Source organism: Hylobates moloch, unplaced genomic scaffold (genome assembly GCF_009828535.3).
Source record: "Hylobates moloch isolate HMO894 unplaced genomic scaffold, HMol_V3 SCAFFOLD_14, whole genome shotgun sequence".
Lineage (NCBI taxonomy): Eukaryota > Metazoa > Chordata > Mammalia > Primates > Hylobatidae > Hylobates > Hylobates moloch.
The window spans coordinates 65,290,566-65,307,288 of record NW_026652289.1 but is presented as its reverse complement, the minus strand read 5'-3'; the positions used below and the strand labels follow the sequence as shown (position 1 = coordinate 65,307,288).

General features: G+C 41.6%; 1 protein-coding gene across 10 annotated transcripts in view; it reads right to left on the bottom strand.

Annotated features, from left to right (window-relative positions):
* Window positions 1-16,723, bottom strand: part of HERC1 (HECT and RLD domain containing E3 ubiquitin protein ligase family member 1) — a 241,425-nt gene that overhangs the window by 4,952 nt on the left and 219,750 nt on the right. For all 10 annotated transcript variants that reach the window (XM_032174831.2, XM_032174833.2, XM_032174835.2 and 7 more), the window contains exons 70-76: window positions 15,418-15,556; window positions 12,399-12,568; window positions 10,591-10,760; window positions 10,157-10,322; window positions 9,239-9,315; window positions 2,845-3,097; window positions 2,184-2,336 (exon numbers count right to left, since the gene is read on the bottom strand). In XM_032174831.2, the coding sequence (XP_032030722.1) occupies window positions 2,184-2,336; window positions 2,845-3,097; window positions 9,239-9,315; window positions 10,157-10,322; window positions 10,591-10,760; window positions 12,399-12,568; window positions 15,418-15,556 (1,128 nt within the window). The remainder of the gene's footprint in view (window positions 1-2,183; window positions 2,337-2,844; window positions 3,098-9,238; window positions 9,316-10,156; window positions 10,323-10,590; window positions 10,761-12,398; window positions 12,569-15,417; window positions 15,557-16,723) is intronic.

Below are 16,723 nucleotides of genomic sequence, written 5' to 3'. Positions count from 1 at the left end.
TTCACTATAATAACCTTTTTACTATCTATATGCATATCCTATATTATTGTGTTACACACCTTAAATATACATAATAAAATTATATATATAAAAAAAAACTGGGCCAAGTACAATGGCTTGCCCTGTCATCCCAGCTTCTTGGGAGGCTAAGGCAGGAGATCCCTTGAACCCAAGAGTTCAAGGCTGCAGTGAGCTATCATTGTGCCACTGCACTCCAGCCTGGGTGACAGAGCAAGACTCCCTCTTAAAAAATAAAATAATAAAAAACTGGCACTAAGGTTGTCCCATAAGGATCAGAGATTGGCAGCAAAGGCAGTCTCTACTGATAGTAAAGGTCAATACCCCACCAAAGTCTGCCAAACGAAAACAGAAACGAACAAACAAGCTGTTATGCTTGGTGGAACACAAAACAAAAGCTGTCTGGAAAAAAAATTAGGCTGAGGTATGGGGCTGGCTGCTTGGAGATGGCAGGGGGACAACTGAGGGCAGCTATGGGATAAACAGTTCTAAGAGACGAAGAGGAACCAAAGACCAATTCATATATAAAGAAAGAGGAAGAAGGGCTTGTTACTGAGAACAGAACAAAGCCAGGGCAGAGCAGAGCACAGCTGTGGAAAGGGAGTGTCCATCCAACCCTCAGAAGAAGGGTCATCGGAAGAGCCTGGACACCATCTTGGAGCCTGGTTTGGGGTCTTGGCTCTGCTGTGGGCACTCAGAGCTTTCTTCTGTGAAACGGAGCTGGCAATCCTTACCTCACAGAGTAACTATGGGAAAAATGGCACGCAAGAGTGCCTGGCACCATGGCTGGCATGCAGGAGGTTATCAATACATTTCTAGTGGGTTATTTATTCTCTGAGGATTAAAAATATTCATGAACTGGAGACAAACACTAATCCCTGGCTGTGTAAACAGCATCACTGACAAGACTCAACTTCACTAGGCTAAAGATATCATTTTTCTGATGGGAACTTGGCCCAAAGTCTAAGAAGGAGCCAAGAGTGAGGGGTATGGAGTATGTATACTTCAAATCAATAAACTTCTATAGCTTCACAGTCTGAGTCCAGCTCTTGAGAAGACCCCAACATATTCTGCAAATAAAGTATTACTGAAATGCTATTAATGATTGTATTATCAAAAGAACCATTTTTGGACACCATATTTATTTCTGTGGTCACTCATTCACACTCCCATTATTTATTAAATGCTTACTTACCTGTCAGCACAGAACAAGGATAACTCAAATGAAACAGAAAATGCATTCTTCATTCAATTTCTTGCAAGTTGAGGAAACCAAGACCTAAATTCCGGGGCCTAATTCTTAGACCATAACATAGAAGTATGTGATATATCTTGAGGAACTTCAAAGTAAGGAAAAAGATCTCCACAGGTTGGTGACCTGGAGGTAAGCTTGTGTGTGCAGGAGATGCCCTCTTAGCTGAGGCTTCAAGAACAGCAGCAAGACAGGGAAAGGGAAATGCATGTGAGGTCATAAGACCAGCATTTGAAGGTTCATTTACGTGGGTCCTGACTAACCCAACTAGAGTGGGGATGCTGAGCTGGGAAGCAGTAAGACATGAGGACAAATAGGACTAAGGAGGAGTAAGAAAGGCAAGGTCTGAATGCCAGATGAAAATGGTCTCAATCCAACCAAAGACCAATTCAGAACCGATTTAAGGCACTGGGTAAGGAGAAAAAGGCCTGAGAAGTCTCTGAATAGGGTTTGGAATATAAATATAAAGGAATCACCGAGTGTGGTGGCTCACGCCTGTAATCCCAACACTTTGGGAAGCTAAGGCAGGTGGATCACTTGAGGCCAGGAGTTCAAGACCAGCCTGGCTAACACGGCAAAACCCTCTCTCTACCAAAAAATAAAAAGATTAGCTAGGCGTGGTGACACATGCCTGTAGTCCCAGCTACTGGGGAGGCTGAGGCCAGAGAATCACTTGAACCCAGGAGTCAGAGGCTGCAGTGAGCTGAGATTGCACCATTGCACTCCAGCCTAGGCAACAGAGTGAGATGCTGTCTCAAAAATAAATACGTAAATTAAAATAAATAAATTCATACATGCATACAGAGGAATTAACACAGTAAATACATATTAGCAGATTTTGGCATACCCAGTCAGCTCTCATTTGGAGAGAAACCCAAGCATTCATGTGTACCTCCGAGATGTTTCATCTCACCTGTCTGTCCATCTCATGAAGTCGATATTCAATGGCCCTCTCCACATATTCCTTCCTGTTGGAAAATGTGAGTGGGATACTATTTCCACCAGGGATTATAGGAACCATTTTGCCATCAGCACTCTGGCCAACAAAAGAATCAAGAGGAATCATCTAGGAACAGAAGAAAAAAGAATTTTTATTACATGGTAGAAATGACAGCAAAAAGTATTTTACATACAAATATGGCACAGCAATAACAAACTCACAATTTTTAAGGATAAAAACAAGGAACACAAAACAGGTAGGACTGATCAGGCTACTTGATCAGCAGGAATGTGATGACTCAACCAGCTGTAGTTAAAACTGGGACCAAATCTCTCTGTTCACAAACCAAGCCTGTTGAACTCTCGTGACCCCAGGCCTCCCCTTCCACCTTGGTTCTTCACTCTAACAGGCAGAAAAAAATTAAGGGGGAAGGAGCAGCTAAGTGCAGGGCCCGCTCTATTAGAAGCTGTTTAAACTGCTGGGGTTGAGCTGCTAAGGGCCGCAATGGCATAGACACGGCATGGTTCAGCCAGACAGCAAGTGGACGACTATATCTCAATTTTACACAGAAAAATTCTAGTCTGTGCATATAGGACGTCAACACCAGTAGAAACACAGACTGGCCAGGATTTACCTCATGGAAACTCTCCTCGGTAATCCCACTGTCTTCAATGTGAAGAATGCTGTTGAGAGTCTGCACGTAGAGCAGATCCACCTCCTCCAGGTCCTCTAGGGTGAGTGGGACACAGCACAGCTGCTTCCACACCAGAGGGGCCAAGTGAAGGTCCAGAGGCTTCTTTGTGCGAATGGCAACCCCCATTAAAATTCCTAAAAACTTAAACTGCATTAAGTGTTCATCGAGGCAGGCAGAAGGGTTAAAAAGGAACCTGCAAAATTAAAGGGAATATTTCAAACAGTATTTTCCTTATTTCTATTAGAAATAAGTTAGCAACAACAGCTATAGCATTAGTCTATACCTGTACTGTTCAATATGGCATCCATTAGCCACATAAGGCGATAAGTAATTAAATAAAACTAAAAATTCAGTTCTTCGGCTTCCCTAATCACATGTTGAGTTCTCAAAAGCCACATGTGGACCATGGTTATTGTTTCACACAGCACATGGACTATATTCTGAACTAGTTTTAGAAGAACTATGTAAGGATCTTAAGCTACCTGCTTCAGAATGCCCTGTTTTCTAAAATCATTGTTTTTCTTTTTGTTATAAGTTTTAGGGTACATGTGCACAACGTGCAGGTTTGTTATATATGTATACATGTGCCATGTTGGTGTGCTGCACCCATTAACTCGTCATTTAGCATTAGGTATATCTCCTAATGCTATCCCCGCCTCCCTCCCCTCACCCCACAACAGGCCCTGGTGTGTGATGTTCCCCTTCCTGTGTCCATGTGTTCTCATTGTTCAATTCCCACCTATGAGTGAGAACACACAGTGTTTGGTTTTTTGTCCTTGCAATAGTTTGCTGAGAATGATGGTTTCCAGCTTCATCCATGTCCCTATAAAGGACATGAACTCATCATTTTTTATGGCTGCATAGTATTCCATGGTGTATATGTGCCACATTTTCTTAATCCAGTCTATCGTTGTTGGACATTTGGGTTGGTTCCAAGTCTTTCCTATTGTGAATAGTGCTGCAATAAACATACGTGTGCATGTGTCTTTATAACAGCATGTTTTATAATCCTTTGGGTATATACCCAGAAATGGGATGGCTGGGTCAAATGCTATTTCTAGTTCTAGATCCCTGAGGAATCGCCACACTGACTTCCACAATGGTTGAACTAGCTTACAGTTCCATCAACAGTGTAAAAGTGTTCCTATTTCTCCACATCCTCTCCAGCACCTGTTGTTTCCTGACTTTTTAATGATTGCCATTCTAATTGGTGTGAGATGGTATCTCATTGTGGTTTTGATTTGCATTTCTCTGATGGCCAGTGATGATGAGCATTTTTTCATGTGTCTTTTGGCTGCATAAATGTCTTCTTTTGAGAAGTGTCTGTTCATATCCTTCGCCCACTTTTTGATGGGGCTGTTTTTTTCTTGTAAATTTGTTTGAGTTCATTGTAGATTCTGAATATTAGCCCTTTGTCAGATGAGTAGGTTGCAAAAATTTTCTCCCATTCTGTACGTTGCCTGTTCACTCTGATGGTAGTTTCTTTTGCTGTGCAGAATCTCTTTAATTAGATCCCATTTGTCAATTTTGGCTTTTGTTGCCATTGCTTTTGATGTCTCAGACATGAAGTCCTTGCCCTTGCCTGTGTCCTGAATGGTATTGCCTAGGCTTTCTTCTAGGGTTTTAATGGTTTTAGGTCTAACATTTAAGTCTTTAATCCATCTTGAATTAATTTTTGTATAAGGTGTAAGGAAGGGATCCAGTTTCAGCTTTCTACATATGGCTAGCCAGTTTTCCCAGCACCATTTATTAAATAGGGAATCCTTTCCCCATTTGTTTTTGTCAGGTTTGTCAAAGATCAGATAGTTGTAGATATGCGGCATTATTTCTGAGGGCGCTGTTCTGTTCCATTGGTCTATATATCTGTTTTGGTACCAGTACCATGCTGTTTTGGTTACTGTAGCCTTATAGTATAGCTTGAAGTCAGGTAGCGTGATGCCTCCAGCTTTGTTCTTTTGGCTTAGGATTAACTTGGCAATGCAGGCTCTTTTTTGGTTCCATGTGAACTTTAAAGTAGTTTTTTCCAATTCTGTGAAGAAAGTCATTGGTAGCTTGATGGGGATGGCATTGAATCTATAAATTACCTTGGGCAAATGGCCATTTTCACGATATTGATTCTTCCTACCCATGAGCATGGAATGTTCTTCCATTTGTTTGTATCCTCTTTTATTTCACTGAGCAGTGGTTTGTAGTTCTCCTTGAAGAGGTGCTTCACGTCCCTTGTAAGTTGGATTCCTAGGTATTTTATTCTCTTTGAAGCAATTGTGAATGGGAGTTCACTCATAATTTGGCTCTCTGTTTGTCTGTTATTGGTGTATAAGAATGCTTGTGATTTTTGCACATTGATTTTGTATCCTGACACTTTGCTGAAGTTGCCTATCAGCTTAAGGAGATTTTGGGCTGAGACAATGGGGTTTTCTAGATATACAATCATGTCATCTGCAAACAGGGACAATTTGACTTCCTCTTTTCCTAATTGAATGCCGTTTATTTCCTTCTCCTGCCTGACTGCCCTGGCCAGAACTTCCAACACTATGTTGAATAGGAGTGGTGAGAGAGAGCATCCCTGTCTTGTGCCAGTTTTCAAAGGGAATGCTTCCAGTTTTTGCCCATTCAGTATGATATTGGCTGTGGGTTTGTCATAGATAGCTCTTATTATTTTGAGATACATCCCATTAATACCTAATTTATTGAGAGTTTTTAGCATGAAGGGTTGTTGAATTTTGTCAAAGGCCTTTTCTGCATCTATTGAGATAATCATGTGGTCTTTGTCTTTGGTTCTGTTTATATGCTGGATTATGTTTATTGATTTTCGTATGTTGAATCAGCCTTGCATCCCAGGGATGAAGCCCACTTGCTTGATCATGCTGGATAAGCTTTTTGATGTGTTGCTGGATTCGGTTTGCCAGTATTTTATTGAGGATTTTTGCATCAATGTTCATCAAGGATATTGGTCTAAAATTCTCTTTTTTTGTTGTGTCTCTGCCAGGCTTTGGGATCAGGATGAAGCTGGCCTCCTAAAATGAGTTAGGGAGGATTCCCTCTTTTTCTATTGATTGGAATAGTTTCAGAAGGAATGGTACCAGCTCCTCCTTGTACCTCTGGTAGAATTTGGCTGTGAATCCATCTGGTCCTGGACTTTTTTTGGTTGGTAAGCTATTAATTATTGCCTCAATTTCAGAGCCTGTTATTGGTCTATTCAGAGATTCAACTTCTTCCTGGTTTAGTCTTGGGACAGTGTATGTGTTGAGGAATTTATCCATTTCTTCTAGATTTTCTAATTTATTTGCATAGAGGTGTTTATAGTATTCTCTGATGGTAGTTTGTATTTCTGTGGGATCAGTGGTGATATCCCCTTTGTCATTTTTTATTGGGTCTATTTGATTCTTCTCTCTTTTCTTCTTTATTAGTCTTGCTAGTGGTCTATCAATTTTGTTGATCTTTTCAAAAAACCAGCTCCTGGATTCACTGATTTTTTGAAGGGTTTCTTGTGTCTCTATTTCCTTCAGTTCTGCTCTGATCTTAGTTATTTCTTGCCTTCTGCTAGCTTTTGAATGTGTTTGCTCTTGCTTCTCTAGTTCTTTTAATTGTGATGTTAGGGTGTCAATTTTAGATCTTTCCTGCTTTCTCTTGTGGGCATTTAGTGCTATAAATTTCCCTCTGCACACTACTTTGAATGTGTCCCAGAGATTCTGGTATGTTGTGTCTTTGTTCTCGTTGGTTTCAAAGAACATCTTTATTTCTTCCTTCATTTTGTTATGTACCCAGTAGTCATTCAGGAGCAGGTTGTTCAGTTTCCATGTAGTTGAGTGGTTTTGAGTGAGTTTCTTAATCCTGAGTTCTAGTTTGATTGTACCGTGGTCTGAGAGACAGTTTGTTATAATTTCTGTTCTTTTACATTTGCTGAGGAGTGCTTTACTTCCAACAATGTGGTCAATTTTGGAATAGGTGTGGTGTGGTGCTGAAAAGAATGTATATTCTATTGATTTGGGGTGGAGAGTTCTGTAGATGTCTATTAGGTCCACTTGGTGCAGAGCTGAGTTCAATTCCTGGATGTCCTTGTTAACTTTCTGTCTCGTTGATCTGTCTAATGTTGACAGTGGGGTGTTAAAGTCTCCCATTATTATTGTGTGAGAGTCTAAGTCTCTTTGTAGGTCACTCAGGACTTGCTTTATGAATCTGGGTGCTCCTGTATTGGGTGCATATATATATTTAGGATAGTTAGTTCTTCTTGTTGAATTGATCCCTTTACCATTATGTAATGGCCTTCTTTGTCTCTTTTGATCTTTGTTGGTTTAAAGTCTGTTTTATCAGAGACTAGGATTGCAACCCCTGCCTTTTTTTGTTTTCCATTTGCTTGGTAGATCTTCCTCCATCCCTTTATTTTGAGCCTATGTGTGTCTCCGCATGTGAGATGGGTTTCCTGAATACAGCACACTGATGGGTCTTGACTCTTTATCCAATTTGCCAGTCTGTGTCTTTTAATTGGAGCACTTAGCCCATTTACATTTAAGGTTAATATTGTTATGTGTGAATTTGATCCTGTCATTATGATATTAGCTGGTTATTTTGCTCGTTAGTTGATGCAGTTTCTTCCTAGCCTCGATGGTCTTTACAATTTGGCATGTTTTTGCAGTGGCTGGTACCAGTTGTTCCTTTCCATGTTTAGTGCTTCCTTCAGGAGCTCTTTTAGGGCAGGCCTGGTGGTGACAAAATCTCTCAGCATTTGGTTGTCTGTAAAGTATTTTATTTCTCCTTCACTTATGAAGCTTAGTTTGGCTGGATATGAAATTCTGGGTTGAAAATTCTTTTCTTTAAGAATGTTGAATATTGGCCCCCACTCTCTTCTGGCTTGTAGAGTTTCTGCTGAGAGATCTGCTTGTTAGTCTGATGGGCTTCCCTTTGTGGGTAACCCGACCTTTCTCTCTGGCTGCTCTTAACATTTTTTCCTTCATTTCAACTTTGGTGAATCTGACAATTATGTGTCTTGGAGTTGCTCTTCTCAAGGAGTATCTTTGTGGCGTTCTCTTTATTTCCTGAATTTGAATACTGGCCTGGCTTGCTAGACTAGGGAAGTTCTCCTGGATAATATCCTGCAGGGTGTTTTCCAACTTGGTTCCATTCTCCCCGTCACTTTCAGGTACACCAATCAGACGTAGATTTGGTCTTTTCACATAGGCCCATATTTCTTGGAGGCTTTGTTCATTTCTTTTTATTCTTTTTTCTCTAAACTTCTCTTCTCACTTCATTTCATTCATTTGCTCTTCCATCACTGATACTCTTTCTTCCAGTTGATCGAATCAGCTACTGAGGCTTGTGCATTCATCACGTAGTTCTCATGCCGTGGTTTTCAGCTCCATCAGGTCCTTTAAGGACTTCTCTGCATTGGTTTTTCTAGTTAGCCATTCGTCTAATTTTTTTTCAAGGTTTTTAACTTCTTTGCCATGGGTTCGAACTTCCTCCTTTAGCCCAGAGTAGTTTGATCGTCTGAAGCCTTCTTCTCTCAACTCGTCATTCTCTGTCCAGCTTTGTTCCATTGCTGGTGAGGAGCTGCGTAATCATTCTGTTTTTAATTTACAAGTCCATGAAACAGGATCCAAAATTCAAAATTTTGCAAATATAAAGACAGTATGTAATTGCAAATACTAAATTTTGTGACTTGCTAGCATAATAACACTTCTAAATAAATTTTGGTGCAGAAAATTCATTATGGGGAGGCCATGTGGGCCTTCAGAAACATAAATCAGGTTTCATGATCAAGTGTGAGGTTCCTCTTCCCTCTATATTATCATTGATTTGGTCTCAACAAATATCAAGGCTTGATGGAAGTGCCTGTTTCCTTTTTTTTTTTTTTTTTTTTTTTTTGAGACGTGGTCTCGCTCTGTTGCCCAGGCTGGAGTACAGTGGTGTGATCTCGGCTCACTGCAGCCTCCGCCTCCTGGGTTCAAATCAAGTGATTCTCCTGCCTCAGGCTCCCAAGTAGCTGGGATTACAGGCATGTGCCACCATGCCCGGCTAATTTTTGCATTTTTAGTAGAGATGGGGTTTCACCATGTTGGCCAGTCTGGTCTTAAACTCCTGACATCTGGTGATCCACCCGCCTCGGCCTCCCAAAGTGCTGGAATTACAGGCGTAAGCCACCGTGCCTGGCCTGTTTCCTCATCTTTGAAAAGAGGATAACAACAATATTTACTCCTTAGGGTTACAATGAGGACTGAAGGGGATAATAGGTGTAAAGCACTTAAAACAGTACCTGGTACATAGTAAGCACTCAATAAATGTGAGCTGTTATTATTATTTTAGACGTATAATGAACACTTGCTGACTGCCATACCTGTCCCTATTGTAACCCACTTCTGCAGTTGCATTGGGAGAGGGTATAAGAAGGTCAACAATACCAGTTTCAAGTTCCTGCAGAAGAAAGAAAAAAATTTTTTGAGAAATGACAATTAAATGCATGAAGAGAACAAACCAATTACATTAAAGATCATACTGAAAAGAGAATATTTTGAGGAATTTATAATGCCATGTGACAACTAACGATTTCATACTTTATTTTTGTGGTTTCAATTTAAAATGAAATTAGGAAATCCCCCATATGGAAAGCATTCATGTATGAAGAACCAAAAGGAATGAGAAAGTCAATCCAGGGCAGGAGTAGTGGTGGCTGTGAAAAGAGTGTAGTGATGTTTCAAATCGAATCAGTAATTATAGCCAAGCATTATTTTAGTCACAGGGTTTACTGGAAAAATCCTGATACTAGGCAATGCTGGAAAGGACAGAGCTGATCTGGAAGCAAAGCTGCCAATGCAGACATTAAAATTAGAATTGGTCTAATTTTAAGACCAGTTCTTAACATTTATTTTTCTAATTCCCCTGGAATCTGGCAGTTCTACTTTGTTCTAAAAGCACCAGAATAAATCAGAGCACATGGGTGCTCCTGGATTTGTCTGTTACATAAATGTACATATATGCCATTGTTGTTTGTTCTGCCAGTATTATAACACAACAGATGGTGAGTCATTGGTAAATGCCTAAGAACTGATATTTATGTAGTAAGGTATCTCGACAAAGCATTTCAAAAGCTGTTGCTCTAATTTACCTATGTATCACTAACAGCATGACTTTATGAGGCTCACAAATGCATCCTTGCTACATTTATAAAAACATGCCTGGCAGAGTGATCACTGGAAACAGCAAAATGGCCACTAGCAGACTAGATAACTCAGCAGGGGACACTGCAGGAATATACCTGGCACATCTCTGTGATGGTGTCATCAAACACTCCTCCAGCATCATCAGCCCCTTCTCCAACCAGCTTAACCTTCCACGCTCGGGAAGGCAGGCGGAGGTCTGAAGCATTCAGCTTAACTACTTGTCTCGCTATTTGGACAAAAATGGGCTTACACTTCCGTCCCCTTTAAAAGAAAGGGAGAAAGCAATGAAATACAACTCTTACCAATTTCCCCAAAAATCACATGGTATCTTCCCATCAGTGAATGAAAAAGCTAGTTTAACAGGCAAACACTGTGCTAGGCCCACTGTAACCACACCAGGTACTAATATAAGTACTATAACTATCTACCCTGCCTTAGAAGTGAGGAAACCAAGACTCACAGAAATTAGTAATAATATCCATCTGAACAAATCCCAGCTCGTTAGTGAAACACACATACATATGCTAACCTGGTTGATATCCTCTTTACAGTTATCTGAGGTCCATAGTTTTTGCCTTGAACCATGGTTTTTCCTATGGAGCGCACCATTGGCAGAGTGTAGACTCTTGGGGCTAACAAAGGCCGAAGTTGTCCCTGTACAATGCCCCAAGTTCCAGCATTATAATGGGATGTGCTGTTCTGTAACAGAAGGTACGGTTATCAGAAATGGTATAATCTAGGCTTAAAAGAAATAACAATTTTCACTTGTAGAACATACATTATTTTGGCTGGGCGCAGTGGCTCATGCCTGTAGTCCCAGCACTTTGGGAGGCTGTGGTGGGCGGATCGCTTGAGCCCAGGAGTTCAAGACTAGCCTGGGTAACATGGCAAAACCCTTCTCTACAAAAACACAAAAATTAGCTGGGCATGGTGGCATGTGCCACCATGTTACTCGGGAGGCTGACGTGGGTGGATCACCTGAGTCCAAAGAGGTTGAGGCTGCAGTGAGCTGAGATCATGCTACTGTACTCCAGCCTGGGCACAGAGTGAGACCCTGTCTCAATATTATTTTAAAAATTGAAAAAAAGAACATACATTCTTTTAAAAATGCACTTTAAGAGCATAAACTCAGGATTAGGAACTATTAGTAACCTTTAACATTTTTTTCTGATAAAATATATAATTACCATTTTTAAAAACCTTAGAAAATACAGAGAAGAATACACACATGTATGCACAAATTCCAAATCCTACCATATAGAGATGCCCCATTAATAATTTCATCTATTTCCTTCCTGTTTTCTTTTGTGTATGTACACATAACATTTTTCACATTGTTAATATCATTCTGACCTGCCTTTCTCAGTTAACTTTACATTACAAACATTTCTCCCACTAATTACAGTTTGCTAACACTGTTTAGTGCTGCACAGGACTCTGCTGCCTGGCTATTTCTAGCAGTGATTTGTCAAATCTCACGCGCACGTGCGCACGCACACACACACCTACACACACACGCACCCACACAATAGCTAGCCACTTTGTTACTGGACTAGTCCATAAAGATAGACAAATCAGCAAAATTTACTTTATTTCCCCAACCTCCCTTTCCCCAGGACCCAGAATGCTAATTTGTAAGAAGAGAAAAAAGTATCTGAAATTTCTCAGATTCATTTATGTAACAACCCTGACTGTGGTTCTAATAGCTTTGTGTGCTTACATTTTAAAATCATATTTTAGACTTTGTAGAAATGGCATGCTTAGTGGCTGGGCGCAGTGGCTCACATTTGTATTTCAGCACTTTGGGAGGTGGAGGTGGGGAGGATCATTTGAGGTCAGGAGTTCGAGACCAGCCTGACTAACATGGTGAAACCCCGTCTTTACTAAAAATACAAAAATTAGCCAGGCATGGTGGCCCAGGCCTGTAATCTCAGCTACTCAGGAGGCTGAGGCAGGAGAACTGCTTGAACCTGAGAGGCAGAGGTTGCAGTGAGCCGAGATTGCGCCACTGCACTCCAGCCTGGGTGACAGAGCGAGACTCCGTCTAGAAAAAAAAAAAAAAAAAAAAAGAAATGGTATGCGTAGTATGCATAGCCATTCATTCTTGATTTCTGGATAAACCAAAACACAGAAGGAAGACCACTCTGTCCAGCACATCATGACAAACCTCTAGACTGTCCCTAACACAGCAATAAAATGGGAATAGAAGTTTATCTTATTAGCCATGAAAGAATTTTCCAAAGGCAGAGGGAAAGGCCCTGGGGCCTGGCGAGCATGTCATGGGCACTGCTTACCAAGCCAGTCTGTGCCTGGCTGCTTACCACGCCAGTCTGTTACCTGGTTGTTGGGGCTAAGGTTCAGCAGTCTCCAGGATGAGTACATGAGGTCAGAGAAGTGGTAAAGCAGCCGGAGCCTGGCCCGCACCGTGTGAATGCTAACTTCTCTCAGCGCCCCATACTGGGGGGGCACTGTGTCAGGCAGGCCCAGCTGCAGAGGTACTGACACACCTGTCCAGAAAGCAAATGGGCACTTGTGAAGGAAACAGCATTGCTTTCACTTTTCACATTTTGAAAAATTTCAAGCATACAGAGAAGCTGAGATAATTATGCAATGGGCACCCATTCCAACCTCTATCCATCGATTCATCTTAGTTTGGTGTGTGCATTCGTGTTGGTTTTTAAAATGTCTTTATTGGGGGCGGAGAAAAAATAAAATAAAATGTCTTTATTATTATGGAAATGAAACCTGGTATTTCTCTTTTTGTTTCCCATTTATTTAACAATAGAACTTAAGCAGTTCCTTCACAAAAATAAATAGGTAAATAAAGCCAAATTTTTCCTTTCATATTTAATAACTGTCTTCATAACACCGCAAATGTGGGCAAGGACTAGGTAGGCAGTTCTGGAAAATGGAAATGGGAAACTTAGCAGAGCCAACTCCATATTCACTAGGGATCTGACAGCAAGTATTCATGACAGAAACACACAGGTGCATGATTCATGAGGCTTTTACTACAAGAATAAGAGTTCTGTAAGAAGCAAAGACTACAAGTCCTGCATCCACAGCTACCCTCCTATAAAAACACATAAAAGAATAAAAACAAGATACAAACTCACTTCACTTTCCTGTAAATAAAGACTGGTACAGTGCAATTCCTAGAGGTATTTTTTTTTTTTTTTTTTGAGACGGAGTCTCGCTCTGTCACCCAGGCTGGAGTGCAGTGGCGCAATCTTGGCTCACTGCAAGCTCCGCCTCCTGGGTTCATGCCATTCTCCTGCCTCAGCCTCTTCGAGTAGCTGGGACTATAGGCGCCCGCCACCACGCCCGGCTAATTTTTTTGTATTTTTAGTAGAGACGGGGTTTCACCGTGGTCTCGATCTCCTGACCTCGTGATCCGCCCGCCTCGGCCTCCCAAAGTGCTGGGATTACAAGCGTGAGCCACCGCGCCGGCCCCTAGAGGTATTATTATTGTTCGTAGTAAAAACTAACATTTACTGAGTACCTTCTATGTGCCTGGCACTATTCTAAGAGCTTTACATGAATGGGGCCACTTACTTCTACAGCTCTTTGCAGTAGGTGCTATTATCATCCTCATTTTACAGACAAAACACTGAGTCTCAAGGTCACTCAGATCATATGTGGAGGAGCTGGGATTCAGCCCCAGCAATGTGGCCCCAGAGCTTGAACCTTTACCTGTCACACTGGATAGCTTCTGCCCTGAAGTGGAAGTGAAATCCCTCTGAAGCCACTGAGTACCTGAAATTGTCAGTGTGTAGGCAGCTCTGCTCATTCTAGATTCTGTTAATAGAAACCATTTCCTGCTTGTTTGGAATCTACCTGGAATTCCCACTTTTCTCTCTTAGATTATCTAAGAAAAAAAATCCCTATGGGGAATCTTAGGAACCCCCTAAGAAATAGAGGGGTTAACAAAACTGGAAGAGAATGCTGGGCTCTTAGGCACAATGTTGCTTCAGGGAAATTCTAGTGCCTTAGACACCAGAAGATGGTAGAAAGACAAGGCTTGAGGGCCTTGTCCAATAGGCTGGACACAGTGGCTCACACCTGTAATCCCAGCACTTTGGGAGGCCGAGGCTTGAACTCCAGACTTGAGGTCAGGAGTTCAAGATCAGCCTGGCCAATATGGCAAAACACCATCTCTACTAAAAATATAAAAATGAGTTGGGCATGGTGGCACATGCCTGTAATCCCAGCTACTCGGGAGGCTGAGCCAGGAGAATCGCTTGAACCAGGGAGGCAGAGGTTGCAGTGAGCCGAGATCGCGCCATTACACTCCAGCCTGGTCAACAAAGTGAGACTCTGTCTCGAAAAAAAAAAAAAAGGAAACAGCCCAAATATGAAGAAATGTGTAAGAATGACAAATGTCACAACATTAAGGTAATAGCTACATCTGGAAGGAATGGAAGACAGATCAAATCAGAAAGTGCCCACAGTTGGGTGCTGAGCACACAAGTATGTATTATGGTTTTCTTTAAATCTTTGTGTAGCTATATAAAAATTTCATAATAAATTAAAAATAAAACAAACAACAAAAAGCTAGAAGTAGCCCACTAGTCTTGCTAAACACAGGAATAAAATGGCAGCAAGTTGATTGCTGTGCCAATGCACAGACATCATGTTTCAAATGGTTAACTAAGGTGAGGAATTTGACAAACAGTCTCAGGACTTTTAATCTTTGTTTCTAACAATGGGCCTTAGAAAGCTCTAATTTGTCATTTCTTTTATATATTAAAAATACTGGCCAGGCGCTGTGGCTCATGCCTGTAATCCTAACACTTTGGGAGGCTGAGGCGGGCGGATCACTGGAGGTCAGGAATTCGAGACCAGCCTGGCCAACATGGCAAAACCCCGTTTCTACTAAAAATACAAAAAATTAGCCAGGAATGGTAATGCATGCCTGTAGTCCCAGCTACTTGGGAGGCTGAGGCAGCAGAATCACTTGAACCGGGGAGGCGGAGGTTGCAGTGAGATGAGATCACACCACTGCACTCCAGCCTAGGTGACAGAGCAAGACTCCATCTCAAAACAAAAACAAACAAACAAAAAACAACAAAAAAAAACTTAGTTGCTGCTAAAATTATAAATTTTTGCTTGCATAAGTAATATGTATTCTGCTTTTGGGGGTGCAGAGAGGACCTGGTTCATACTGATGTCAGCAGGACAAATGCCTGCTATGAAAATACTTCCAGTGCTAGTAGCACAAAGAATGCTTTGTGTGGCAGAAGGCTTGACGGTTTCACAACAATGCTGGATACAGTTTGGAACTGGCAAGCAGACAGTGCCATGGGGTACTGCTAAAAAAGAAATGCTGCAGGAGCATGAATATTTCATTCCTCACCTGGTGCTCTTGGTGGGACAGGTGGTGCTGTCCATGCAGCACTGTGGCAGCGGCCAGCCGAGATCTGCCGAACATTTTTCCCTTGCAGACCTGTTATCAGGGTTGGTTCTCGAACATGGTTGGTGTGGCCTAGGCCGAGCTGGGAATAAATCATAAATATACAGACATTCAATTAGAAAGAGGAAGAGAGGAAGTTAATATGAAATTTTTCTTAGATGGTGGCAGACATAAATAAGTTAGTAACTGTACCATGCATCAGCATCAATAAAATACATTTTTTTTTTTTTTTTTTTTTTTTGAGATGGAGTCTTGCTCTGTCATCCAGGCTGGAGTGCTGGAGTGCAGTGGCACAATCTCAGCTCACTGCAACCTCCACCTCCCTGGTTCAAGCAATTTTCTGCCTCAGCCTCCCAAGTAGCTGGGATTACAGGTGCCCACCACCACACCTGGCTAATTTTTGTATTTTTAGTAGAGATGGGGTTTCACCATCTTGGCCAGGCTGATCTTGAACTCCTGAGCTCAGGTAATCCACCTACCTCGGCTTCCCAAAGTGCTGGGATTACAGGCGTGAGCCACCGCGCCCAGCCCCCAATAATAAAACACATTCTGATTTTCTTTATTATAACAGTCCTCACAGCTCAGACTGCTAAAAACTAAGCTGCAACAAGGTCATTCCAAATCTAGCAGATGAGTCTTGATGACTAAACACATCCTTGGATTCCACTTATGAAAAGGAAATGAATTCTTGGAAAGTTAAGTAATAACAGAATGATCTATTCTGTTACTTAAGTGTGTTACTTAAAACACACCGATTTCTGTGTAACAATAAATAAACATACATAAAAACATATATGGAAGCAAATTCTAATCTCCAAATCTCTATACTTAGGGTCTGACTGGGACAGCCAGTGTTTCAGCAGCTAAGCAAATCAACATCATTAGGAAGGATCATGTCAAGGCACTGCCAGGAAACTCCCAAAGGTGCCTTCAACATTAACTCCTCTCAGTAAGAGTGCAACCACAATGACGAGCAGCTTCCTTGTCTGTTAAGGTAGTGATGAGGAGACCACAGGAGCCAAACTGAGGCTAATATGAATAATGCTAGACCTTGAACTTAAGGGTCCCTGGCACTAGGGGAAGCCAGACCAAGAGAGGATTTATGGAGGAAGGGGAGGTGGCTCTGCATGTGGAGCTAAAAGTCACCGTCATAGCATCTCAGACATCTCACACCAAGGTCTCTCCCTCCTTCATAAATAGAGGAGGGTGAACACATCAACCTCTTGAGTCTCTTATCAGTATCTCAGAG